This window comes from Zygosaccharomyces rouxii, assembly GCF_000026365.1.
Source record: "Zygosaccharomyces rouxii strain CBS732 chromosome B complete sequence".
NCBI lineage: Eukaryota > Fungi > Ascomycota > Saccharomycetes > Saccharomycetales > Saccharomycetaceae > Zygosaccharomyces > Zygosaccharomyces rouxii.
In genome coordinates, this window is record NC_012991.1 from 972605 (window position 1) to 999164 (window position 26560).

The window sequence follows — 26560 nt, forward strand, 5'->3', positions numbered from 1 at the left end:
GGAAATATGACTTCTACAGTATCTACAACAAATAAGAGGACTTTTGACAGCCTCAATAATAATGGTAACGGTAGTGATATACTTTCTCTTCCCCATGACAATGAAACCTCAAACAGATCGAAAAGGAGACATTACATGGTTGCTCCCATGACACAATTTCCGGATACTATGGATACATCTCAGCAAGATTCTCAAGGAAATTTAGTGGAACTTTCACCGGCTGGATACATTAAAAAAGTGGTTCTTTGGAATTTTATGTGTCATGAACATTTTGAATTGGAATTAGGTCCTCGACTAAATTTTATCGTAGGTAATAATGGTAGTGGTAAAAGTGCTATTCTTACTGCTATTACCGTTGGATTAGGAGCAAGAGCCATGGATACAAACAGAGGGAATTCTCTGAAAGACCTTATAAGAGAAGGTTGCCACTCTACCAAAATACGATTGCATTTAGATAACTTAAATCACGGCGCATATTACCAAGGAACTTTTGGTAATGAAATTATTATAGAAAGAGTTATTAAAAATGATGGTACTTCGAGTTTTAGTTTAAAATCGGAAACCGGTAAAGAGGTCAGTAATAAGAAAAAAGATGTACAGGCTGCAGTTGATTTTTTTTCCGTCCCTATTAGCAACCCCATGTGTTTTCTTTCTCAAGATGCTGCCAGATCATTTTTAACCGCTAGTACGTCTCATGACAAGTATAACCATTTCATGAAAGGTACTTTATTGCAAGATATTAATAACAATCTCGAGCAAGCTAAGTCTATTAGCAAAGCTGCCCAAGAAAACATGGCGCTTCACCTAGATAACCTGAACAATCTGAAAGAGGAATATGAAGATGCCAAGAAGTTAATTAGAGAATTAAGCGAAACTACCGACTTAAATCAAAGGAAAAGAATTTTGCAAGGTAAATCGCTCTGGTTAGATGTAGAACAAAATGAAAGGGCTTGTCAAAGCCTTAAAGATGAAGTATCAATTTATGAAAATAAAATTGAAAATACAAAGGCTAAAATGAGAGCTAAGCAAGAAAAAATTGATAGAATTTCCGTGGATAAATCAGTAATTGAAAAAGAGATAGAGGATAAACTTTTGTTTGTAGCTGAAAAGGATAGTGAACATCAAGAGGCAAGAGATGTTTTGAGGAATTTTAGATCTAGGTATGAAACTGAGAGGCAAAACCAAGCAGAAGCGGAATCAAGTATCCATCAATGTGAGCAAAAGATACAGGCGTTAGATCATCAAATATCCCGTTTGGAGGAAGAAATGAGAGGTGAAATGGGAGGTGATAAAGAGCAGATGAGACAAGAAATAGTCTCCATGGAAAAGCACCATGAACATCTGAAAAATATTGTTAATTCTTTATCCCTGAAAGTACAAGATCTACAAAATGATGAAAGAAGAATAGTTCAAGAACGAAACCTCGAAGTGCAAGATATAGAAAATGATGTTGCCAGAAAAAAAAATGAACTAAGAGAAATGTCAAGAGGAAGTACAAATTTTTTGAATAATTTTGATGATAGAATGATACATTTATTGGAAACTATAAAGAGAAGAGAACATGAATTTGAATCACCACCCGTGGGCCCAATTGGTTCTCTCATTACGGTAAAAAAAGGGTTTGAGAAATGGACCCGTCCAATTCAAAGAGCTATAACTTCAACGTTAAGCTCATTTGTTGTGAGAAGCCACAAGGATAACCGCTTATTTCGCGAAATTGTGAAATCTTGTCGAATAAGAGCTAACCTTCCCGTGATTACATATAACCTCACTAGCTTTGATTATTCTAATGGTAAGGCAAATTGTGAATACCCAACCATTGTGGATGCATTGGAATTTGCTAATAGTGAAATAGAATGTTTGGTAGTTGATCAGAACAGAATTGAAAAAATCGTGCTAGTAGAGGATAGAGATGAGGCAAGAAGGCTTTTGAGACAACAACCACGTAATGTAGGAATGACCCTAGCCCTCAGAGACCATAGAAGTGGTTACCAAATAACGGGTAGCTATAGATTGGATACTGTTACTTATCATGATATTATTAGGATGAGGGTTGGATCAACTTCAGAGGACGGTATGAGCTATATCAGAGATTTGATAGATCAAGGGGCCCATGAAATACAGTCAATTAGGGATAATTACGATACGAAACTATCTAGAATACGTTCGGAGATCTACGCCACTGATAGAGAGTATAAAGAGCTCAGGAAGCAGCTGAAGGATACTAGCACCAAAATAACAGAACTAAAAATAAATGTTGGGAAGGAAGTAGATACTGGTACCCTAACCTCTAAAATGAACGAGAAGAAAACCCAGGAGCAGGCTATTACAGGATACAAGGCTGCTCTCGAAGGGCTTGGATTAAAGATGGAACAACTCATACAAGAATCTGGGCCCTTAAAAGAGAGATTTGATTCTTCAAAGGCTGCCTTATTAACAGCACAATGTGAATTACAAGAGCTTAGAGAAGATATTAACAGCCGGCATTCAAAGGTGGATAAATTGCATGATGATATCAAACATTATGAAGGTAAAATTAGTTCTCATCATGAGATAATCGTCAAAACGAAGGAAAATATTAAAACATTAGAGTCTGGAATAAGGGATCAGAGGAGGGAAGCACAACAGTTTTGTTCCGAGGAACAGTTAAGAGATGATGATATTCCTGATGATCAGGAGAAAATCAAGGATGAGTTAAACAAGATTACCAGATTAATGCGAAAGGCAGAAAGAAGAATGGGTCTCCCTCAAGAAAAAGTGTTAGAGATTTATGAGAAAAGTAGGGATAAATATCGGGACGGACAAGAGAAGTTTCTACAAATGGATGGAGCACTTGAGCAATTGTACAACTCAATTCAAGTCCGATTGCAAAATCTGCAAGCAGCACAGAGGACTACCTGCCTTGATGCTGACTTAGATTTTAGGGCTTCCCTAAAAGTAAGAAATTTTAATGGTAATCTATCTTTCATCACTCATTCAAAACGTCTGGAGATTTTTATATTAACGCCCAACGATGAAAAAGCGAGAAACGTAGATACTTTATCAGGTGGTGAGAAATCTTTCTCACAAATGGCATTATTACTTGCAACTTGGAAGCCCATGCGTTCAAGAATTATTGCCTTGGATGAATTCGATGTCTTCATGGATCAAGTTAATAGGCAGATTGGTACCAAATTAATTTTGAACAAGCTCAAAGATATCGCTAGGACACAAACGATAATTATTACTCCTCAAGATATTGGTAAAATAGCCGATATTAACAGTGATGGTGTCCATGTGCACAGGATGAAAGATCCTCAGAGGCAGAACAACTCAAACTTTTACGACAATTCTTAATAAATTGATGCATACTATAAACATGATAGATAATACACTGTCAGTAGTGACATAAATACATAATTTCAGACATTCTGTTATATTTTTGAACTTTAGCTTCACTTTTCCTCACCGTCACCATCATCATCATTTTCTTCATCCTCATCCTCATCATCATCGGAGCTTAATTCGACTCCTAATTCTTTTAACTTAGCTCTGTACTTGGCGTTTTTCTCATCCAAATCCGAAACCAAAAGCATTAAATCATCAATTTCGGAACTACCTTCATTTGTATTATTCGTTTCCTTTCCATTTTCTTTTTTCGGCTCTGAAGCTTCAAGTCTCAGTTTATCCAACTCAGATTTCAATTGTTCGGACTCTTTCTTCATGCGTTTCTCCTTTTCTTCGAATTCCTTTTGCTTTTCTTCTATTAAGGTATTCGAAGATTGCAAACGCTTATATGCTTGTTCCAGCTCAGATTCCAAAGAATGCTTTCCTTCCATGCTCAAACGTCTAGCTTCTTCGTGTTTATTAATTGAACCTCTTACCTCTTCCAGATCCGCTTTGAGAGCATCTGAATCTTTCTTCAAAGTTTTCAATTCAGATTTCAATTCCTGGTTTTTCTCTTCAATTGAGGAGCTATTGCTCAATTTTTTAGAATGCTGCTCAAGTTCCGTTTTAAGATCTTTATTTGATTTCGAAAGGTCAGCTATTTCTGCTTCAAATTTGGCTATAATTCGCTCTTTTTCGCTCAAAAGTTTTTCCAATTTCCCAATTGTTAGTTTCTTCTCAGCTTCGTACCTCTTCAATTCATCAGTTTTCTGTTCTAGCTCTGTTCGAGAATTTTGAGCATCTTCCGATCTTTTTTCCAGTTCTTTCTGAATTTTCTTCTTTTCTTCAGTTATTTCAGTTAATTTTTCAATCCGAGATTTTTCCTCAAATTTCATTCTTTCGAGCTTGTTTGTATTTTCATCAAGTTCCTTCTTTAAGCTTTCCATATCCGCAACTTGAGACTTGAACTGAGCAATACTTTCATCCTTTTCTTTGACGTTTTTCTCGAGATTCTCTTTCATTGAACTTTTTTCTGATTCAAGGGCCGCCAGTTGCTTCGATTTGTCCTCATCTTTCTTCCTCAAGTCTTTAGCGGCTACTTCAAGCTTTTCAATATTCGTATCCTTTTCTTTAATCAAATTCTCCTGATTTTTTTTAGAAGAATCGGTACTATTTTCCAACTGCTGCAGAGCCTTCGATGAATTTTCAACCTTCTTCTGCAAGGTAGCAATGGTATCTTCTAGCTCTTTTCTTTCTCCAGCTCTTTTGTTTAAGTCACTCTTATTTGCTTCGATCTCAGCTTGTTTATCAGATAAAGCCTTTTTGAGTGCTTCTAGTTCTCCATTCAAATCCTCGATCTTTTTATTCCCAGATTCCCTAGAATCTGTCAGGTCTGATTCCAGTTTCTTAATTGCCTTTTCTTGTTCACCGATGGTAGATTTCAAAGATGATACCTCGACAACCTTTTCCTCTAATTGATTTCTTAACTCTCCACTTGCTTCATCGGCGGCTGACTTAGCACTTTCCAACTCTTTATTCTTTCTTTGAACTTCTAGCTCTGTTTGATGTACCTTGTCCTCCAATACTGTAATTCTTTCTGAGTATTGTTTCGTTACAGCATCTGAGCCTTCATTGAGTAGCTTTCTCTCCTTTTCGAATGCTTGAACCTTTTCTTGTAGATCTTTCTTCACACTTTCTACCTCTTCTTTATCATTTTGAGAACTCTTCTGCAATTTTGAAAGTTCAGAAGATATTCTCTTTACTGAGTTTTCCAAATCTCTTATCTTCTTTTCCTTTTTTTCAAGATCCATCTTCGAATTCTTCTGCAGCTCTGCTCTTTGGTCAGTAATTATTTTCTTCTCCTCTTCCAAATGCTGAATATTTTCCTGATTTTTCTTTGAATCTTCTTTGAATTTGTTGGTCAATTGATTAAGCTCCGAAGATAATTTCGTTTCCTTACCTTCTAAGTCTTTAATTTTTTTATCTCTATCATCTAAATTCTCTTTAGAGCTCTTTCGTAATTTATTTAACTCCAGAGACAGAGCTTCTTTCTCCTTCTCCAATTTCTCAATCACTTTCTTGTTCTCTTCGGAAACATTCTTAACATCCACCTGAAGATTTTTCAAATTCTTATCCACTTCTTCCCGGGACCTCTCAAGGTCAGCAATCTGCTTTTGTTTGACATCTAATTCACCTTTGAATTTTTTTTGCAGTTCATGTAGTTCATGGTTTTTCTTCTTCTCAGATTCCTTTAAGCCATGAATTTTCCTTTGACTTTCCTCAAAATCTTCTTTCACCTTAGCAAAGTTTTCCTTTAAATTGTTCTTTTCAGAAACTAGATCATTCTTCTCCTGCAAAAGAGAGTCAAGTTTATCTTGTAACACTTTGAGCTTACTTTTATTGCTCTCTTGGGATTTTTGAAGACTTTCGAGAGATTTAGATTCCTCTTGCAGTTTATTCTCGATTTTCTGCACATTATTGTGCTTTTCATCACGTTCCTTTTCAACCTCGAGAACTCTTGTCTTTAGTTCTTCTACCGACTTCGTATTTTGTTCGTCTAGAGATTTGTGCTTGTTCTTTAGTTGGTCCAATTCATTCTCCAATTCCTTACTATTCGAGATGGCTTCCTTTTTTTGGTGTTCTAAAGCCTTTATATTCTCCTTGAGTTTACGCTCAGAATCAGCATTGGAGTTCCGCTGTTCATCTAGCGTTTTTTCTAACTCTTGAGCACGTTCCGTTATCGATTTAAGCTTTTGCTCCTTGCCCTCCAGGTCCTTCTTGAGCTTATTTAGTTCCTTTTCATTTGAGCCTTTTGCATCATTCAGCTCCTGCTTCTCCTTAGCCAGCTTTTCAAGGTCTGTAGTAGAGACTTGAAAATTTTGTTTCAATTCCATATAACGCTTTTCTGCCTCTTTCTTTTCTGCCTCTTGATTTTCAATTTGCCCCTCGAAGATCTTACATTGCTCCTGCAGATTGTTAGCATTTTCGGTGATCTGATCTCGACTCGTTTTCAATTCGTCCACTTGGACTTTCAAGTGACTAACAGTCTCTTTCAATTTTTCGACTTCAACATTGAGATCCGAGGTTTCGTCTTGATGTCTTTTAGACAAAGATTCATAAGAACTGTTCAAAGAAGAAACTTGTTCAAGAAGTTCCTGCTTTTCGGAATTCAACTTGACTTTTTCAGCTGACAATGTCGCCAACTCATTTTTAAGAGCTGTCAACTCATTAGAAGAGTTAGAGCTTGCTTCATGCAAAGACCTTGATAAGGAGTCACGCTCGTTTTGAAGTTCTTTGTAACTCTCTGAAAAAGATTTTAATTTCTCAGTCATCTTTGATATCAAATTGTCATGACTCTGGAACTTTGACTTCCATTCTCCTGATTCCTTGATTAATGCATTTTTTTCTGAATTTAGCGAAGCTATCCTTTCTTCAGCTTTCTTAATGTTTACCTGCAAAGCCTCTAAGTTTTGATCTCTTTTTTCCAAGATCCCCTCGAACACTTTCTCTTTCTTACCAAATTCATTGGTCAACTTATCAGTTTTCTTCTGCAAGTCCTTTATCTTTGACTCTAGTTCTCCCTTGGATCGCGTCAAGGACATTAATTCCCTGGTCATTTTATTAATACCTTCCTCTGCCTTATTTTTGTCGGCAGTAACACCTTTGAGCTTATTTTCAAGAGTTTTCACCTTTTCTCCACTACTCGTATTCGTTTGATTAGCAGTTTCTAAAGCCTTCTGTTTCTTGGTATTCTCAGATGACAGATTATCCCTTTCATTAGTTACCGCTTGCAAGGTATCCCTGAGCTCCTTACATTCTTGTCTAATTTTTGAGAGTTGTTCACTTGCTTCAGAATGATCCTTTTGCAATACTTCATGTTCTTTGTTGAGTTTTTCATGTTCTTCATTCAAAGAATGCAACTTCTTCTCAAGATCTAATAAAGAAGTGTTACTATCAGATTCCAATTTTTTTATCCCCTCTTTCAATTCATGGCATTGGCCTTGTAATTCTTCAAATGTCTCATATGATATTTTGGTATATGGTTCCTCTTCACAGCTATGCAGCAATGCTGTCTTAATGCGGTAGTAGTTCTCATTGAAGAACGTCACAAAATAAGGACTGAAATAAACCTGAGGAAGACCGGTTTCATCAAATTCAGGAGTTAGACTGATCTCCTTTGGAGCTCCCGAAAAGGTTGAATCCCTCTTAAACTGACTAATTCTCGAGGAATAGTTATCCTTACCTAAAGTCTTTGTGATATATTCAAAGTACGGCTTCCTGGGGAAAGGTGAATGCTTTGACGAAAATTCGTAAGAGACACCAAGAAGCATAGTGACAAGACACTTTACTGTGATATCATCTCCTTCAACTTGGTAAGAAAAGGATAAAAGGGACTGTATCGTGCTGCGATTAGTTAGAAAGTCATTTACAGCATTTTGATCACCGTAGAGCCAAAAGATTAGGAAAGTAATATAGGAAATCGGTATTCTGATATCTTCAGATGTCAGCGACGTAATAGCCAATTCACTTATTGTTTGGATGGAACCCAATTTTTCCTCTTCGTCAAAACCACCACCAGTGGTAACCTTACGAGTCATCTCTCTGAGTTCATCAGAGTCTGCATCGTCTGACTCGAACAGATACATGAAGAAATCTGTTGCAAAAAACAATTTGTATGGATTTAGTTTGAGCTCCAAATCGTAATCCAAGATGGCTTCGAAAAGGTTACTCTTCAAAGCAGTTGCTTCTTTACTACCATAATCCTCAATTTGCTGTCTTAAGAATTCCAATCGAATTTCTTTGTTCTCATACAAGTACGACTTCAAAAGCTCAACGGCGGCAACTCTTAACGAGAAAAGATGGACCGAATTTGTATAAAAAGTCCAATTAAGCAGAACCGCCACAATTGATACCAAATGATCGGTAGGTTTAGTGGAGGGCAATGATGGGTCGAAGAAAGGCACATCTATCTTCCCGAATTCGCTCTGTACTAGTTCGTTACCCTTAATCATATCAGATGCAGACAGTAAGGCCACCGGTCTAACATCTTTTGGAATGTTATAATGGAATGCTAAACGAAGAACAATCATTAAGACATTTGATTCCAACAAAAGTGTCTGATTGCTCGGGGTTGTACTACTGGTAGGGTCCACAGTAAGGCTAAGTATATCTAATGCAGTATTGATATTGACCACTCTTTGCTCATTCCAAAAGAATTCCTCACCTTGAAGCGGTTCATTGAGAACTTGTGCGAGCCTAGGTAAATTACCAGTCTCCAAAAAAAGGGTTTGGTTTGAAGTATTGTACTTTAAAATGTTGTGAATTAATGATAAACAATCGTTTACTACAATGGAACCTCTTAATCCACCCTCTTCTTGTATAATAGAGAACAGTCTTTCAAAAATATTTTCAAATGCAACCAAAACTTGTACATGCGAGGATTCATTGACAACTGCCATTAATAATAAGATGGCTTCGTCTCTGATGGGTTCATGGATATCGCCCAGCAATGTAACCAAGGTAGAAACACCAGTAGGCAGCGATATAATAGCATTACGAGATCTTGTAGGCCTAGCAGCAACGACAGCTTCCAGTAGTTGGATTGTATACAATCTAATGTAGAAATTCGCAGTGTCTAATAATTCTATCAATAAATGTACCAATTCATCAGATTGTGTGATGGCATCTGCAATCCAAAGAGAGAATTGATCAGCCTGCTGCTTCTCTTGCTTCATGACAAGTGGTGAAGGATATTTACCATTTTGTAGACGTGATTGTTGAGAGATCCAGTTTCTTGTCAAATCATCATCTCCATCTCCCCTGATGAAAAGGATCAGAAGAGTCTCTAAAATTGCCTTAACAGAATTTTCGTCCACATAATCGCGTTTTAACGTATTGATCAGAGGTTTTAATCCTGATGCAACTACAGATTCCCTGTATTCTCGAGCAAAGGCCTTTAGTCCCAAGACTGCTGATCTCCTGTCATTAATCAGTGTGGCATTCTCTACCCTGTCACACAACGTAGGAATTGTCTCCTCAACGGATTGGACCTTAGGAGGTTGTATAAAACCTTGAATGAGCTCCATATGTTGGTCCTTATACTCTTGAATGTGTCAAATTGTTTAGTTTACGTTTGTTATTTTGAGCTCATTCATCGTTGAGTGGGAAAGAACGATCATCATACTATGTGGTGCAAGGATGTAAAAGCCTTTGGATCGAATAATTGACTATTTTAGCCGCTTAGGAGTATTTTAAGCTTAATGAAATATCATATTAGAGAGTTCTCAAGCTGTGTACCTTTATACCTGGCTCTATGGCTACACCTTCTCGTTCTAACATCAAAACAGCAGCTTCGATCGCGCGACGCATAATTAAGAGTCAGATTCATCTTCTGATGAATCAATCTATAAATGAACCTTCAATCCAGCACTCTTTACCACTAGTTGATCGATAAAGCATTAATATTTGGCGAAAAAAAATCGCTGCTGGACGGTGATTTAATGAGGAATAACGTTAACTATGACGATACCACATATCTGGTAGGCCCGGGACTCGATTTAAATGATTTGAAGCTGGAGGAAGATTGGAATGGCAGACCAGCTAGTCGGTGGTCAGTACATAAGATTGGACAGTTGCAGGCAAAAATAGACAAGTATTCGTACAGAATTTATCACAATAAGCGATTTGGGAAACGAAGCCTATCGAGTTTAATACCTGGACATATTCTTAGACAATATACTAATGAAACTTTTGGTTATGATGGTTGGAAGATGGATTTACAAATCTTAGAAGTTCGTGAGGATATGAAAACTGGCAATCCTGTTAAATATACTGTTTTTTCTGAAGCTCAAGTTAGAATTACTTTAAAAGATGGGACGAATACAGATGCTGTCGGTATTGGATGTTGTACAATGCCTTCAAAAGGCAACTGTTACGGTAAATCGAAGAAAGAAGCAGTTAATGATGCTTTTAAAAAGGCTATTTTGAGTTTTGAGCAGTTGATTCTGACGCACGAAGCCAGAGTCGAAAGCGGTTATTATGTAGATGGATTGTATTCTTTAAGAGTCAAACGGGAAAACTTATAGAATGAGGATGCTGGGAAAAATGCAAAATATGGCAAAATAAATACGCTATTGGAATTAAATATATATACATATATACATATAAATATATGTACACTATTGGTTGTTTTCTTTTTTTGGTTTTTTATCTTTGTTAAAAATCGACCGCCTTTCTCTTAGGGAAATCAGAGATCTGGGGTACCGGTATTTCAGGAATATAATACACCTCTCCGCTATCATCAACTCTTTCTCTGTCCTTTTCACTTATGGTATAGATCTCCACAATGTGTTCCTTGATAAACTGCATCAAATCAGCAAAATTCTTCTGAATTTGGTAGGCTTGCATTAACATACCACGTCTGCACAACCCATCAATCAACTTCAAAGCATCTGGTCTGGTCTGATCAAGTCTTTCCAACAATCTACCAATTGATTTGACTAGATACTCTTCTTCATAAATGGTACCCTTCTTACCACGAGCACGTTTACGTTCTTCACGACGCTTGTTCTTCAGTGTCTTTCTGGAAGCACCCGTCTTAGCGGTACCACCCGTCTTACCTGTATATCTGGTGAAGAAAGATTCATTTGTTGAAGTTTCTGAGGGAGCAATAGATACATCATCTGCTTCTTCCACCTCTTGTCCATAGAAAGCATATGGATCCTGTTCCTTCTTAGAACGCAACTCTCTGAGTCTTCTCAACTGAGAATTAACTTGCTTCTCACAATCTGCCAATAATTCTGCCACTGTACCAAATCCTTCTCCCAATCCGGGGTCCACTGTTTTCTCCAACAATTCCAACATACCCTTCTTAGCTGCCACCAGACATGCCGTATCAAATTCGTACGCCTTACAGTAGTCGGCTACAGATTGTTCCACATTATTCAAGAAATCTAGTTGGATCTCAGCAGTTGCAGAGTACTTGTGCTCAAAGGACAACGAAGAAATTAATTCTTCTGCAACAGAAACAACATTTTCGGGAGACTTTTGGATGGTTAAATCCAATGCTTCACGCCATCTCTTACCAGAAGTGTAAGCTGCAATGGCCTCCTTGTACTCGCCAAGCATTTCAAAGATAACACCAGCGTCGGCATATTCTTGCTTTGAGGATAAATGTTTGGCAAAAATGTAGTAAACTTTTCTTTGCTTCTCATTTTCATATCTGTACAATTGTAGGGCATAACTGTATAATTTGAAATTGTCCACATAATCAAGGGTTTCCTCAGAGATATCGGGGTTTTCTTTTTCCATATCCACCAAATGGCCCAATGCCTTTTCATGGTTTTCCAAGTAATCATCAATCAAAAATCTACAACGTAGAGTGTCGTTATCATAAAGGGATTGCAAAAAGGGCAGATACTCACGAGGATCCATTTGAGATTTCTGAGCCGCAGCTAGCGCCAATCTAATATCGTACAACGATAGCGCAACCTTATAGACAATGTTAGGATCTTGCAAAAACACCAGATACGTTAGAATAGAGTCTTTCTTATCTTCATCTTCTATCGAACTTATCAGTCTCAATGCCTCTTCTAGATTCTGAGGATTTTGGGAGGCATAAGCAGTGACAATCGATTGGGTGTATTTTTCTTTGTACTCCTCCTTACTCAACAAGACATCCAAAACCGCATGGCAGATCTTGTTCACCTTCGAGGCTGCTGGATCAAATAGCTTCTTCTTCATGTATTCCTGCATCTCGGTCAAAGGTGCTGGTTCCAACCCAAATTTATGAGAAATACCAGAGTTAATTGTTTCCTTGTAAATGGTCTCTGCCACATTCTCTTCACGTAGACATGAAATGAAAAAGTCTAGATGATCAACCCTGCCCACTTGGTTAATGAAAAGTTCTAAGTTGGCAAAAAATAAGTCTGGTGCATAGTCATGCAAAATATCCAAATTGATTCTATGGGTTCGACAGCACACAAAGGCTTCACCATAACGTTTCGATAGGATGTCCTTACGCACTTTGGATAACACCATGATTCTGGGATAAATCGTTTCCAAATTACCTCTGCTTGCCTGGAGCACCACAGCTGACCTCGAAGGAATGGCGGAGACCAAGATGGAACCTCTTTCAATAGCACGCACTCTTTCATCTACCACTCCTTCTTCCACAACAGGTAGTTGCTCAAAATGAGTACTGTTCAAATGTACAAATTGCAAATTATGTTGAGCAGTAGTGAACAAAAGTAAAGAATCAGTTATCTCCAAAGATGTCACCGCTGTAGCCAATAATGTACCATTGGCATACAATTTACCGTTACCAGTGAGACCAAAGGCAACCAATTCAGAACTACCAGCTTCCCACTCTTCAATGCCGCTGCCTACTATATTATGAACTCTTTTAACTCTGAAATCACGCACCAACTGTGGGAATTTGGCTATTCTCTCTAATTGACCTTCAGCGTCTAGTTGAGTCACTGTACCATCTTTTGCTTCATAAACAAGGGTGTTGTAATCAAAGGAGCTTCTTAACAGAACTGCTTTGTCAAAAGTTTCAACAACGTTGATAACGTGTGGCTGAGTCACATCCTCCACGTTAACAAGTGCAACCCTAGTGAAAGTATCGGTATCCAATAAAATACCCACTATAGTGTCATTTATGAATGCAATTTGACGGAAGGAGTCCATCTCAGTGGCAAAATCCAACTTGTTCAACTTTGATACGACGACTGGATGGTGTCCTTTTTTCATATCCTTCAAACTAGGAACAGTGGCAATCACCAAAGCATTTTTGTTCAACACAGCATATACTTCGTTAGAAAGACTGACAGCGACATCGATCACATTTTCTGGAGTTTCAAAATCCCTATAGTATGCTGGTGGAGGCACGTTTGCAATTGCTAAAGGAGTGATATTGACTATGTTACCATCTACTACCATAGAAGTACCGTTATCACATGGTTCTAAAGTGGGTCCCTGAGTCATCTTATAGGAGAAATCAACAACGTTGACGTGCTCATCAGTACCGTACATCATGGTCAAGTCCTTTTCCACATGCCATTTGACAAAGTTCACCTTGGTTTCGTAAATTTCTTGTTTCAAAAACCAATGGTAATTCTTGGTGGTCCAAAGCTGAATTCTATCCTCCAATACCACGGTCAAAATTTCAGAGCTACTGTTCCAACATAAATCTTTGATGTTCTCGTCTAAGGGCAGTCTGGCTTCGAATTCTCCGTGTCTAAGACCGTTTCTCTCAAAGAAAATAACTTCTAGATTGGCTTCTTCCTCACCCAAATGTGTGCTTCTCCTCACCGAGGCAATCAAAGAACCTTGTGGCTTCCAACTCAAATTATGTTCCATACCTGTAACTGGTTCAGAGGCGCTATCCAGAGCACCATCACGACTGAAAACCCTAATGGCTCTTCTCTCGATGGTTTGAGTCTCGTCATCAGGATCCACAACTGTCTCTACTGAGGAGACTGCAAAATACTCACAATCACCTCTCCAGGATACGCTTACGGTACGGTTATCCTTCATGGTAATAGCACCGCTGTCAACCATGTATGGCATGGTGGGATCCCTTAGCTCATTCCCGACAAGACCAGAAGCCCTAAGACTGGATAATGCCTCTCTTTCGTGAGCACGAGCTCCTCTACCTCTGAACTGAGTTTCTTTCTTACCCCAACCAACTGTCACTTGTTTAGATTTTTTCAAGTCATCTACTTCCAAATGGTATTCACCAATCGGTTCGAATAGTTTACTCAACAGTACCACATTACGGTCATGAGTAACAACTGCCAACGTTTCTTCATCGTGAGACCACTGAGCTGAGTCAATTCCACAATCGATAGTCCCCACTATTTCCACAACTGCATCCTGTGGGTTTAGAGTAAGAGGATCGTAAGTGACAGAAATGATATCACCTTGAGCAAAGACAAACACCAGTTGGTTTGCATCTGCAAAATGTGCAAAAGATAGCATACTATCACCAAAAGTCTCTATTTTAAAAGATGCCAAAATATTCCTTGCACCTTGTTTTGTGTATTGCTGGACTTCGATGGCCCCAACATCTAAGCTCCCTAAGACACATGTAATACTATCAGATAGGGTATCAAACACACTATCTAGTAATTCGAAGGGAAGATCGAATTCAGCATCTTGGCTGGCAAATGCAACCGGTCTTAACCTACCTTTGTTTAAAGTAACCAAATTGCGCATTGCAGGTTCCAAATAAATTACTTTTAGACCCTCCTAGACGCCTGTTACCTTGTATTTCCCAATTTTTTCAACACCATTAATCTATGTGATGAGCTTACCAAAATTTTCCAACTCATCTCTTGTAGTAAAATGATGAAAAAAAAGGCATCACATAACGGTATCACGTGACATTGTATATTCAATTCTGAAGGTATTGAAGCATCTGCTCCCTCAGTTTTGGCAATTGATCGTCCTGTATCTCTTGGATTCTTTCGGAGTAGTAGTATTCAGCTAATTTGACTATTGTAACGGGTTCATCTGGATCGTTTGCTCTGTGCGGTAGACCTCTTTCAAATAATTCGCTAACCATATTCTTGAGCGTCCGTAGAGGCACTGTGCACAGCTCAGGGGAGTACATTTGAACCAATTTGTGTGATTGAAACTCCTGCAATGCTTCCCTATCGACAATGGGCTCTCTAAGAAGCTGCGGTAGTGATAGAGATTTGTCCTGATGAGCTAAATTCTGTTGACGTCGTAAGAGGATCTGCAGAAGAAGTAGCTTTACATTAGATGGGCAATCCATATGGCAGAATTTGAATGATTGGGACTAAATTCGAATTCCCTGGGTGCTTATGCTCCTCTTTCTCTCTTTGTAAGGGGGAATATATCGTATTATAGGTGTCTTCAAGTATTGTAACGCGAGTTCAACTTACCAGCATTAAAAAGTCAATACAGTGTATTGAAATAGAATTGGAATCGTAGGCTAAAGAGAGTGGATCTGTATTAGCTAGGATGGGTATGTGACTGTTTGAGGCCTCAAAATTTATACTTTAGTAATTTCAAGCTCGATATACTAACTAAGCTTGGCATTTCTTATACAGACAAGTCTATTGCTAAGGGTTTAAGTGATAAGTTCTACGAGAAGAGGAAAGCCACGGCTCTAGAGCTCGAGAAACTGGTAAAAAAATGTGTTATTGAAGGAGACTACGTGAGAATTGATAAGATTATCGATGAACTTTGCAGGGATTATGCGTACACTTTACACCAACCGATGGCTAGAAATGCGGGTCTCATGGGACTTGCAGCCGCTGCTATCGCACTAGGAACTAATAACGTGGGTAGATATTTGAACAGCATCTTGCCGCCAGTGCTTGCTTGTTTTGGAGATCAGAACGATCAAGTCAGGTTCTATGCGTGTGAAAGTTTGTACAATATTGCCAAGATTGCTAAGGGTGAAATACTTGTATTCTTTAACGAGGTATTTGACGTACTGTGCAAAGTGAGTGCGGATTCTGAAAATTCAGTGAGAGGTGCTGCAGAGTTGTTGGATCGCTTGATTAAGGACATAGTGGCTGAAAGAGCTTCGAGCTATGTGAGTGTAGTGAACAATGGCCCACTGGATGTACCACCTAGCGTCACGGGGGATGTGATTACAGGTAACGTTTATCAAAATGAATATCCACAGGATAATAAATTAGCATTCTCACTACCGAATTTCATTCCATTGTTGACGGAAAGGATTTATGCAATTAACCCTGACACTAGGGTGTTTCTAGTGGATTGGTTAAAAGTTTTGCTCAACACCCCAGGTTTAGAACTCATATCTTTCCTGCCATCCTTCCTGGGTGGATTATTCACATTTTTAGGTGATTCTCATAAGGATGTGGGTACCGCTACACATGCACTGTTGGACCTTTTACTCCATGAAGTGGATAGAATTACTACATTACAAGCTGAAATCAAGAAAAAGCAACTAGAAAGACAAAGGTTCCTGGAAAGTAAGACGGATGCTCCTTTGAAAAAAATTGACGGTGCTCTAATAGCTGAAAAGAAGAAGACCTTGATGAATGCTCTGGGGAAGTTGACATCTGATCAGGGCCAAGTTTCGGTGGATAATGCTTCACAGCAGGAGGAATTAAAAAGAGAAATTGCAGAAGAACAAGAAGAATTGACAGAGTTGGAACATGGTAGTGTGTACACGAGGGACGGAGATGAATACGTACCGGGGCAGGATATACATTTAGACTTTCCCGATATCATCGATATTCTGGTTAATAATTTAGCATCCTCGGAAGCCGAAATTCAACTAGTCGCATTACACTGGATTAAAGCCATTCTACAATTATCGCCAGATGATTTTGTTCCACTCCTGTCGAAAGTACTGTCTTTACTGTTAAAATTATTAAGTGATTCGGATTCTCGTATTAGTGAAAGTGCTCAGTATGTTAATGAAAAATTGGTCAAACTGTGCAACAATTACGACCATCAGAAGGACCCAAATGTCATCGCCTATGGATCCATCGTGAATAGCTTAACATTGCAATTTTTCGATAGTAAAGTGGATGCAAAGATTGCCTGTTTGGATTGGTTGCTTCTCATATATCAAAAGGCTCCTAATCAAATCTTGGAGCATAACGATAGCATGTTTCTTACATTATTGAAATCTTTATCGGATGAAGATGATAGGTTAATCGAAAAGGCGCTGTCCCTTTTGTCCAGTCTCTGTTCAGACTCTAATGATAACTATATTCGAAAGTTTCTTCAAGATTTCCTAACGTTGTTGAAGAGGGACTCACGATTGCTCAAGACAAGGGCTAATTCCATCATGAGACAGATATGTTCCAGACTTTCTCCTGAACGCATTTACAAAGAAATCGCTCCCCTGTTGGATCCTAGTGACGATATAGTCTTTGTTCGGATGATGATTCAAATTTTGAGCACTAATTTATTGACGGCTTCTGAAGTGTCGTCGTTGCGCAAGAAATTAAGAAACGGTGATGACGGTATGTTCTTTAACACTCTATTCAAATCTTGGTGTTATAATCCGGTGTCCGTGATATCTCTGTGTCTGGTATCAGAGAATTACGAATTGGCTTACTCGGTTTTACAAGCTTATGTGAACTATGATTTAACGTTAAATGACTTGGTGCAATTAGACGTATTGGTTCAATTGCTCGAATCTCCCGTTTTTACAAGGTTGAGGTTACAACTTCTCGAACAGCAAAGGTATCCATTTCTGCATAAGTCACTATATGGTATTCTTATGATTTTACCACAATCAAAGGCATTCGATATTCTTAACAGAAGATTGAGCAGTGTTAATAATTGGACTTGGCAACCTTCCTCAGGTAATACTATTTATAAACAGGGAAACTCGAGTTCAAGTCTGGGGTTGAATTGTGATATAGACACATCTTCACGTTCAGTGAGTCAGTCTCCATTGCATCACCAAGAATTGTTAGACACTTTCAACAAAGTATGTGAGACAGAGAGCCCCTCTTTGATCTATACAGACATCTATGGATCCGAATTACCCTTTTTAGGCTCAGCACCTCATGCTCGCAAAGAGTCCCGTCAATCAGTGGTGCCATCAGCTCGAGAGAACTCTTCAGGCAGTAACCTAACGCACGCCGCTAATGAAGATTCCACGGATACCAGTTCAGTGATCTTTCGGAGCAGCGCGGCAAGTGGGATTACGGGGAGACTTTCCGGTAAGTTGAAGAGATTGAGTGGAACTTAACATTAACGTAAGGTCAATGTAATTAACATCAATTCTCTATTATTATTATTTTTTTTTTTATAATTGTCTCTAACAATATTTCAGGTTTACTGCAAAAATTCATCCCTGTAATGAGGTTGGAAATTGATTTTCTCGGGTTTTTGACGTCTTAGTTGGCGGTTCATGGCCTTTTGCTCTTCCTTTCTCATATCCTTCATACCTTGTTTCCATTGTCTTTCTGTGATACCACTAGCTAGCCTTCTGTCTGCAGCTGAAACAGTAGCCTTGCTGTCACGAGACTCTGGTGAAGGTGGCAAGTTTTGTCTGAAATAACGTTGACCAATACGATGGCCTGCCCTTGCACCATTGGGGAGTGTAAGTTCTAATCCAGTATCATCTAGTTCTACAGTAGTGTAGTTGGAATTGATCTGGTGTCCGTCAAACGTATCATCATCATCATCATCATCATCGATCTCCTCATCTTCCTCTTTGAAGTGGATTTTTTTCTTTGAGGATTTATCAGATTCCTTATGATCTACATCAGATTCATTTAAGGAGCTAAAATCATAGAATTGCGCAAATTTCTCACGCTCCTCCTTGGTCTCATAAGGCATCTTGCAATGCCTCTTTGACAACATGTGGTCTCGAATACTCTTGAAACTAGAACCTTGGAAATTGCAACACAAGCAAAGTTTCTTGATCACAATTTCTTGGATTAAAAAATTCAACAAGCCTGGTAAATCCGCTAAATATGACCTTTCTGGGATGTAAAGTCCATGGGCTTCGAACATATGGTTAATATTTCTGTTCACATCTCTATTTTGTAGTCCACAATAGATACAATCTGTAATGGTAACTTTGTTAGAGTCCAAAATTCTTTCAGAGTCTGCAACTGATGCAATCTCACTTTCGGATTCCCAGTTAGAATCACTAGTAAATCCATATTCCGAAGCAGTGTTTTCACCAAAATCGGTAGTAGTACCTTCACTGTCAGAGATATCAGATGCATTTGCAGGAGAGTCTAAGCTTTTCTCGTTGATGGAATTCCCTTGATCCTTAGACGATTCATTGCTCTTCCTTCTTATTCCCTTTTTACCCTTATGAGGGATACTTGTGACTTCAAGATCTTCCTTGGGTAGGTTAGCTGGCTTTAAGAGAGCAAAACCAAATTCATCTACTTGATTCTCAGCTTTTTCCCTCTCAGAGATCTGTAACTTTTCTGCAAATACATCAGCACCAATTGGTGGTAGCTCAGCAACTCTTCTTTTTAGATTATAACGATGCCATTCAGTCTTCATGTGGTATCTTTGCAAATCACTAGACTTGAACTGAATCACACAGGCATTGCAAGTAAAAACAGGACTTGGTAGACTCATATTTCAATCTTGTTATACTATGATTCTTTCTTCTCAACTAGAGGGAGTCCTAAGTTGCGACCTTAGATCCATTTATACAACCATTCTAATGGGGCGAGATATAAGACCGAGAGGCCAAAATCCTATATTGCTCTGTATATAAGGAAGGGTAATGCTACAGAATAGTAATGGTACTCTTATTATACAAGACAATTTGTTTGCTCTTAAGGTTAGTTTAGTATGTGGTCGTCCATAGTTGAGAAGTTCTTGGCCATTCACGTTTGTACAGAGACATGGCCACCACGTCTTCAGCTGAAAGCTTACCATCGAAAGATGCCTTGTAGTAACCGTGAGTACCCAGACTTTCTCTAATAAATCCTGATCTACCACTCTTAGTAAATAATGGGATTGACTTGAACCATTCGACGTCTTGTGGCCTGAAGAACATATATCTAACGGTAACAAAAGATCTGTGGAATCTAAATGGATGACCCGTTAAGATGATTCTACTGGTGATAATTCTTGTGAAATCGGTATTGACAAATGAACCTTGAGCCATTAGTTCTAAGCCCTTAGGATCTTGTGCTGACGGTCTAAAGAAAATGGCAGGACATTGTGTGAAGTCAACAGGCGCAATGCAGGTAGCAATGGATAAAGTGTCTGGTTGCAAGAACCTGTCGTTCTTGTGTACGTTATTGTTTGAATTCGAAGCTGCAGAAAATAATGGCTGAATGGTATACCTTCTCATACCGTACTGTACTACTAATGGGGTTTCGGAAGGAACTGGTTTGTCATATTCTTCCCATCTCTGCATGGTGAAATTCACTACAGCATTTTTATGTTCATGAGGTAGTAATCCGTATACGGCAAATAACGTTTGGTTGGGGTCTTGAATCTTTGTCAATTGGTCATTGGGGAATTTTATGTATATTCTAACCACATCACCTGCTATAACTTGGATTTCAGCTTTATTTTCCTTTGCGATTCTATTACGAGTGTTTTTGTAATTTGAAATTCTCAATAGACGCTTCCAGACGCTTGGTTTATCTGGATCCCTTTCATCAACATCCCAATTACAGTTACCTAGATTTTTTACACCTCTGTATTTCCTTAGACTTTCGATTGCTGACTCATTAGGATGTAATTCAATTTCATCTGGAAATTCTAAATCTTCCTTCTCCTTTGCCCTGAATTGTTGTAGCTGTTGTTCCTCCTGTTCTGGATCTAAATCCATAAAATCATCGTCTTCAGCACCATCTTCATCCACTAGTGGCTCGTTTAGTTCTTCTTCTTCTTCTTCTTCTTCATCCATATTGTCTTGATCCATCTCTTCATCTTCAGAGATTCTTTCATCTACTTCCTCATCTTCCCCCACATCAACAATGTCATCCAAATACCATCTAGCCTGGTAATCTGAGGTTCCCTTTGGCAAAACTTTAGCCTTTGATGGTCCTTGATCTCTACTTGGTAAAAATCCATGATCATCGTATCTTGCGGTCTCTAATTCGTCGTAACGGAAGTCTTCATCATCTTGTAATTCAATCTCTTTTGGTGCATATGGTTCAAGTCCATCTCTATTATCGTTTGATTCGAAAACATTGTTCAATTCAAGGTCCAATTCATCATCTTTCTTGATATTATTATTTGATCTAGATTTCCTTTCTGAATCTTTACATTTTTCAATTTTGGATACTTGGAAATCACCAAATTCTGGAATATGTATTAATCTATTGGCGTTGAATCCTGCACCTCTTACAGTCCCCTCGACGACCAATTCACCAAATTGTTCATCTCTTTGGATAAAATCCATTTTATCTGCCACCAAATAACCTCTTTGATCTCTCCAAGAAACACCTTGTGGGAATTTCTGACATAGAGTCCTGATTGCATTCAAAGATTCTGAATCTTTCTCCAAATTGAAGATTTTTTCTTGATTGGGGAAGAAATGCTTGAAATAGCTCTCTAATGACTGTTTAACATCTAATTGGAATTTTTCCTTGGGGTGTACTTGAGAAAGGTTGGTGACAACACCTAACTGCGAACCAATACCCTGTGATTCTAAAGCTCTCAAAATTTGTTCACCAAATTGTGGATCAATTTCTGATGTACCACTCAATCCAAAAACGCAGAAGTCACTAATCTTAGCACAGTCCAATATCTGAATAAAATTTGACATATCTGGTACAATAAATTTCAAATGGCTCTTAAATTTTTTAATGTAAAAGTTTCTAATACCATTAGTATTCACCAGATTTTCATCTGAGATACTTATCAACTTGGAAACAATCTCTTCAGGATCAATATCATTACACAATGGAATCACAGTAATAATCTTTTGCGCACCATGAGGCCCTTCAAACAACTTCCTTATTTCTGAACTATCCAGTATCTTCTGTTCTCTCTTTTGTCTCGCTAAATTCTTACGCTGCAATTTAGACACACCTTTCACTGGTCTACCACTCTTTGCATCCTTTTCAACCTTACCCTTGTTTAATCTTTTAATGGCACCTTTTGATGAATGTTTGGACTTGAATCCTTTATGACCATTTTTAAACGAGGATCTATGCGAATGACCTGCCATATCAATCGGTATTAAATGCTTCCAGGAGATATCTGACAGACTGACAGGTATTAAATCTCTTGATATCAATAGATAGATTCAGTTAACGATGAGATGCGATGAGATGAGATGAGATGGTCAAATTTTTTTTCAATCGCCCAGGGCACACAATTAGGGTTTCACATTGGAAGTAGTCATATTCTATAGTGTAACAGTGTACAATATTAACAAAGTACCGCTGACCTGCATGCTCTAGTTGACTGACTAGCAGCCATTCATACACCATTTTCTGGGAGATTTCATCTTTAAAGCGATACCAAGTCTAAGATATCTCCATCTCATCTAGTCAGTTGCTGCTAGTCTAGGCTTCTCGTGTAAAACAGCAATTTGATTCTGGCGGTCAATCACCAATAAAGACCAATTGAATTGCATATCAAACATCATTCTTATGTCTTATAACCGCTGAACAGTTACACATATCTGCTATATAAATACAAACTTCTATATGACTGTTGTTGACCTCTGAGCACCCGTACATTTTACTCCGTACACCCTCATGATACATCTGTACATCCGCAATTTGAAGGGAAAAGATAATTTCACTCCGTTGAAAAAAATGTCTTCTAACCCGCAAACGCAGAGTACGCGAACCGACGCAAACGAATTGCAAAGTAACACCAATCGGTTTGTCAAAAATTCCAATGATGATCATTGAGATGAGCACATCATGAAAATGTGGATTAAGACAGGATTTGGCACGTTAGTTAGTGGAATTTTACCCCAAGTCTAGCAAGAAGGAATAAAAGACCACCCCATAGAATGGCTCACGAAAACGTCTGGTTCTCCCACCCAAGAAGATTTGGTCAGGGCTCTCGTCAATGCCGTGTTTGTGCTTCTCACCACGGTTTGATTAGAAAGTACGATTTGAACATCTGTCGTCAATGCTTCAGAGAAAAGGCTAACGACATCGGCTTCCACAAGTACAGATAAATTTCTTTACATAGTGACTGTGTATCTGCGTCTGTAATGCAACAATTAACCGCTTAGTTCTACGATATTGTCTTCGGGTACTGTAAATTCGATTCTATACTAGCATAGTGTAATATAACGGTTCTGTATTATGTGCTTAAGGTAAGTTTTCTCGAGGTTCATGAAGGTTACCCGGTTTATCACTGCATATATAAGGAGTGATGAGATCCAACATCTTCTTTTACTCTTTTGACCACTTTTTAGATCGGTGAATCAAAAAATGCACGGAAACATGCCACAGTTAGCTGTCTGAATTTAATAGCAGCTGATTGCCAGTATTTCATTCTTAAATGAAATGCTAGTTTCCCAGAACAACCGACAGGATAGGAAGTCCGTTGCCTGTGTGTCCCAAGGGGATGATAGGCTTGGGATGTCGAAATATTGGTCAACAATTTTATTTCTTGTTATTTATTAATTTTACTGAGGTTTGTATTTAGAGCTTGGGGGTGAACACCTCGAATTTCTTGGTAGGCTGGCGAACGGGTGCTACGAATAATTGAGATTTGAACTCACCTACGTCCTTTATTGGCTTACCACTTGGATACTTGGTTCTATCAAGGTTAGATTCGTCTAGTTTATCACTAGTCACCTGTGATTGAATGTGAAGTACCAGTTTGGAAGCATTGGGTCCTACAATAAAATTTTGATAAAATTCTTCAATTTCTTCCTTGGTCAGTTGTGAAACTAATTGAGATTTTCTCTGTTTGTGGGTGAAATTGTAATCACCCAAATAGATAGCAGCAGCATATCTAGAGCTTTCCTCTTTCATATTTTTATATTTTTGGGCTAAGCTCTTGCAAAGGGCATCTTTATGGCCTTCAAAATCTTTATCAGACATATCTTGTAAAATTTTACCAAATCCTTGTAAGAAACTTTCGATTCTCCATTCCAGGAAAGGTGTCGTATGTTCAGATTGAACTAGGATTCGAATGTTTGCAGTACCATGGTTATTGAGACTTGATGAGAAAACCACGTAACCTAACTGTTCTTTTGTTCTCAACGTATCAAAACAAGGTTCATGGATCATTTGTGCGAAAAGACTTGCCTTTGCAGAAATCTCTTCACTGTAAACACCTAACTGTGTAACATGTTGGATGCAAGAGTTGAGATTTTGGGAGTCCTGTAATTTGGTTTCATACCTATAAGTTTCACCTTGAGGTAAGAAATATGATCTTAATTTACCATTTTTTGTTTGGAAATTTCTAATGTCGTTTGGAACCAACATTTGCACCAAGGAATCGACTTCAATAGCTTCTTCGTATTTCATATTACCATGAACAAACGCTTCAAAAAACATTTCTTCATAAATGGTAGGCAAATATGTAACCAACTGTTCAAAAGTTAATCTTTTCAAAACCTCTAATTTTTCCTTTACTGACCATGTTCTCTCATTGATTAATGAACTGTAAACTGGGAAGACCTGTAAATATGGTACTTCGTACAACTGGTTTGTCAATTGCCTTGTACACTTATCCTTGAAGATTTGAAATCTATTCTTTTCAGGTTTGAAACTTTTTAGACCTTCCAAAAATCTGGTCAAAAGAATGGTCAATTTATCATTAAATCCAACTACTGTAATGTCCAAACCTTGGTTAGTTTTAGAAAAACTTAGGTGTAAATCGGCACATGCAGCATCATATTGTAAATCCTTGATGTAATCATTGATCAATTGGACGTAAAGAGTGGAAAGCATACTGTTCACGATACTAGCTTGAGTATGAGGTAATTTAAAAGAAATGTAAATGTAACCCCTTGGTTGCCAGAATCTATCATCTTTCTTGTACCAAAGCTTACTGATTTTATCATCTTTCAAAAGCAATGGTTCTTCTAACGGTACAACATCGTCAATTTTTTCCACTTCAAAATTAGTGGCAATAAATTCATTAGGACGTGGTAAATGTAAATTTGGGTTAAGACCTGGGTTTCTAATCTTTTTCAACAAAGTGTGTGTAAAATCAGTAACTCGGTATTCAGTACCATACCACTTTTCCTTGGAATCAGTTTTCGTTTCATTTGATGCTAACATAATACGTGAATTTTCAGGGGTCAAGGTGTGTAAGTATTTCATTAGCAGATCGGCATCATATTCCCTTAAGAGTTCCGTGCTCAAGATATATTTCACTGGAACGTATTCTTTTTCCAATTTTTTGGCAAGTGATGACACGGTGCTAGAAGCACTAGATTTTTGTTTGAATTTAAAAGTGGCTCTTGCAATATCCTCTAATTCCAGATAAATCCACTTTTTTGGTAAGTTCAATTTTAACATTTCCAAATACTGGAAAATTATGTGGGTAACATCCTCGTAGTGTTTTAACCCAAGATCAGTCAGGTCAATATCGATAGAAAAGAATGCATTTTCTTTAGAGACGGAATGTCCCCCAGCAGACAACTCATTTGCCCAACCTTTATCCTTCAAGTGAGCTAACAGTGAACCCGAGCCTTCGTGGCCTACAAGGTGGCTTAAGATGTGCTGAGGTTTAGATTCCCATTCTAAATCCATATCAGGTGCTGAAAAAGTAACCTCTAATTTCTTCAAATCTTTAACGGATTTGGCATGAATCACTTTTTGTAAAGATCTTTCATCTAACATTTTTGAGCCATATTCAGGCACTGGTCTAGCAATATTGGGCACATCTTGAAATAACGAACATGCCCAATTGGATAAAGTGTCCAAATCTTCTCTACCAAGAACGCATAATTTCATCAGATTTGCAGAATAAGATTTTTTGTAGAATTTTAACAATTCCTCACGAACGTCAATACCGTTGGATGTAGGAATTTCATGCAGTGTAATAAAATTACCTGTGGAAAATTTGTGGTATGGATGTTCTTCATTGGTTAGGGATTTGTCTAATTGATAAAGTCTCCAAAGATCGCTTTGCAAATTCTTTTTGTTCTCACTATCCACAGCTTTAATCTCTTTATCCGTAGAATCTCTGTTAAACAGGGGACAGGTGAAAAAACCTGCAAATCTGTCAAGGGCTCCAAAAAGGTGTTCATGGTTAACTTCAAAATAGTAATTGGTATTTTGGGATCCAGTATAAGCATTAGAGGCCCCTCCGTGTTTACTTAAATAACTCGAATATTCATTCTCATCTGGATACTTTTCTGACCCCATAAATAAGAGATGTTCACAAAAATGAGCTAAACCTGGTAATCCTTCAGGATCTTCAAATGCTCCCACATTAACATCAAGGGCAGCTGCAGCTTTATCAGCTTTGGAATCGTGTATCAAAAGCGCTTTCAAGTCATTGGGTAATTGGATGTACCTATAGGACCTATCGTCAAGATCCGGCTTCACAAATTGACCTTCTAATTTCTTGTAATTATTATTGCTCATGTTTCTCACACCAATTCGACTCAATTTGGGAAGTTGCGAAATGATATTGGGCCTGAATGGCATCTCTTGGGCTTCCATAAAGTGGGAAGTGGAAGGTTAACCTTGCTTGTTTCCCAACTTCGCACTGTAAAAGGATCCAAGCAAAAGGCCAATAACTATAAAAGTACCACATATATAAATAGGAGGATGGGTAGAATCAAGGCGTTCGATTT

General features: G+C 38.2%; 10 protein-coding genes across 10 annotated transcripts; 4 read left to right on the plus strand and 6 right to left on the minus strand.

Moving 5' to 3' along the window:
- Positions 1 to 6: 6 nt before the first annotated feature.
- Positions 7 to 3336, plus strand: SMC6 (DNA repair protein SMC6; the record flags this gene model as incomplete). Its single annotated transcript, XM_002495425.1, has 1 exon — positions 7 to 3336. One exon carries the CDS (start codon positions 7 to 9, stop codon positions 3334 to 3336), a length of 3330 nt encoding a protein of 1109 aa, XP_002495470.1.
- A 98-nt stretch (positions 3337 to 3434) lies between these two features.
- USO1 (Uso1p) lies at positions 3435 to 9452 on the minus strand (the record flags this gene model as incomplete). The annotated part of the gene is made up of 1 exon (XM_002495426.1): positions 3435 to 9452. The coding sequence occupies one exon, from the start codon at positions 9450 to 9452 to the stop codon at positions 3435 to 3437; it is 6018 nt and encodes a 2005-aa protein (XP_002495471.1).
- A 414-nt stretch (positions 9453 to 9866) lies between these two features.
- Positions 9867 to 10451, plus strand: RAD59 (Rad59p; the record flags this gene model as incomplete). Its single annotated transcript, XM_002495427.1, has 1 exon — positions 9867 to 10451. The coding sequence occupies one exon, from the start codon at positions 9867 to 9869 to the stop codon at positions 10449 to 10451; it is 585 nt and encodes a 194-aa protein (XP_002495472.1).
- Positions 10452 to 10581: 130 nt separating this feature from the next.
- Positions 10582 to 14586, minus strand: IKI3 (Elongator subunit IKI3; the record flags this gene model as incomplete). The annotated part of the gene is made up of 1 exon (XM_002495428.1): positions 10582 to 14586. The coding sequence occupies one exon, from the start codon at positions 14584 to 14586 to the stop codon at positions 10582 to 10584; it is 4005 nt and encodes a 1334-aa protein (XP_002495473.1).
- Positions 14587 to 14764: 178 nt separating this feature from the next.
- On the minus strand, positions 14765 to 15148 carry SWC7 (Swc7p; the record flags this gene model as incomplete). The annotated part of the gene is made up of 1 exon (XM_002495429.1): positions 14765 to 15148. The coding sequence occupies one exon, from the start codon at positions 15146 to 15148 to the stop codon at positions 14765 to 14767; it is 384 nt and encodes a 127-aa protein (XP_002495474.1).
- Positions 15149 to 15357: 209 nt separating this feature from the next.
- VAC14 (Vac14p) lies at positions 15358 to 18085 on the plus strand (the record flags this gene model as incomplete). The annotated part of the gene is made up of 2 exons (XM_002495430.1): positions 15358 to 15361; positions 15447 to 18085. The coding sequence occupies 2 exons, from the start codon at positions 15358 to 15360 to the stop codon at positions 18083 to 18085; spliced, it is 2643 nt and encodes an 880-aa protein (XP_002495475.1).
- Positions 18086 to 18171: 86 nt separating this feature from the next.
- REH1 (Reh1p) lies at positions 18172 to 19440 on the minus strand (the record flags this gene model as incomplete). Its single annotated transcript, XM_002495431.1, has 1 exon — positions 18172 to 19440. The coding sequence occupies one exon, from the start codon at positions 19438 to 19440 to the stop codon at positions 18172 to 18174; it is 1269 nt and encodes a 422-aa protein (XP_002495476.1).
- Positions 19441 to 19654: 214 nt separating this feature from the next.
- TSR1 (small subunit rRNA maturation protein TSR1) lies at positions 19655 to 22000 on the minus strand (the record flags this gene model as incomplete). Its single annotated transcript, XM_002495432.1, has 1 exon — positions 19655 to 22000. One exon carries the CDS (start codon positions 21998 to 22000, stop codon positions 19655 to 19657), a length of 2346 nt encoding a protein of 781 aa, XP_002495477.1.
- Positions 22001 to 22798: 798 nt separating this feature from the next.
- Positions 22799 to 22969, plus strand: ZYRO0B12298g (40S ribosomal protein uS14; the record flags this gene model as incomplete). The annotated part of the gene is made up of 1 exon (XM_002495433.1): positions 22799 to 22969. The coding sequence occupies one exon, from the start codon at positions 22799 to 22801 to the stop codon at positions 22967 to 22969; it is 171 nt and encodes a 56-aa protein (XP_002495478.1).
- Positions 22970 to 23441: 472 nt separating this feature from the next.
- Positions 23442 to 26426, minus strand: STE23 (metalloendopeptidase; the record flags this gene model as incomplete). Its single annotated transcript, XM_002495434.1, has 1 exon — positions 23442 to 26426. The coding sequence occupies one exon, from the start codon at positions 26424 to 26426 to the stop codon at positions 23442 to 23444; it is 2985 nt and encodes a 994-aa protein (XP_002495479.1).
- Positions 26427 to 26560: the final 134 nt, after the last annotated feature.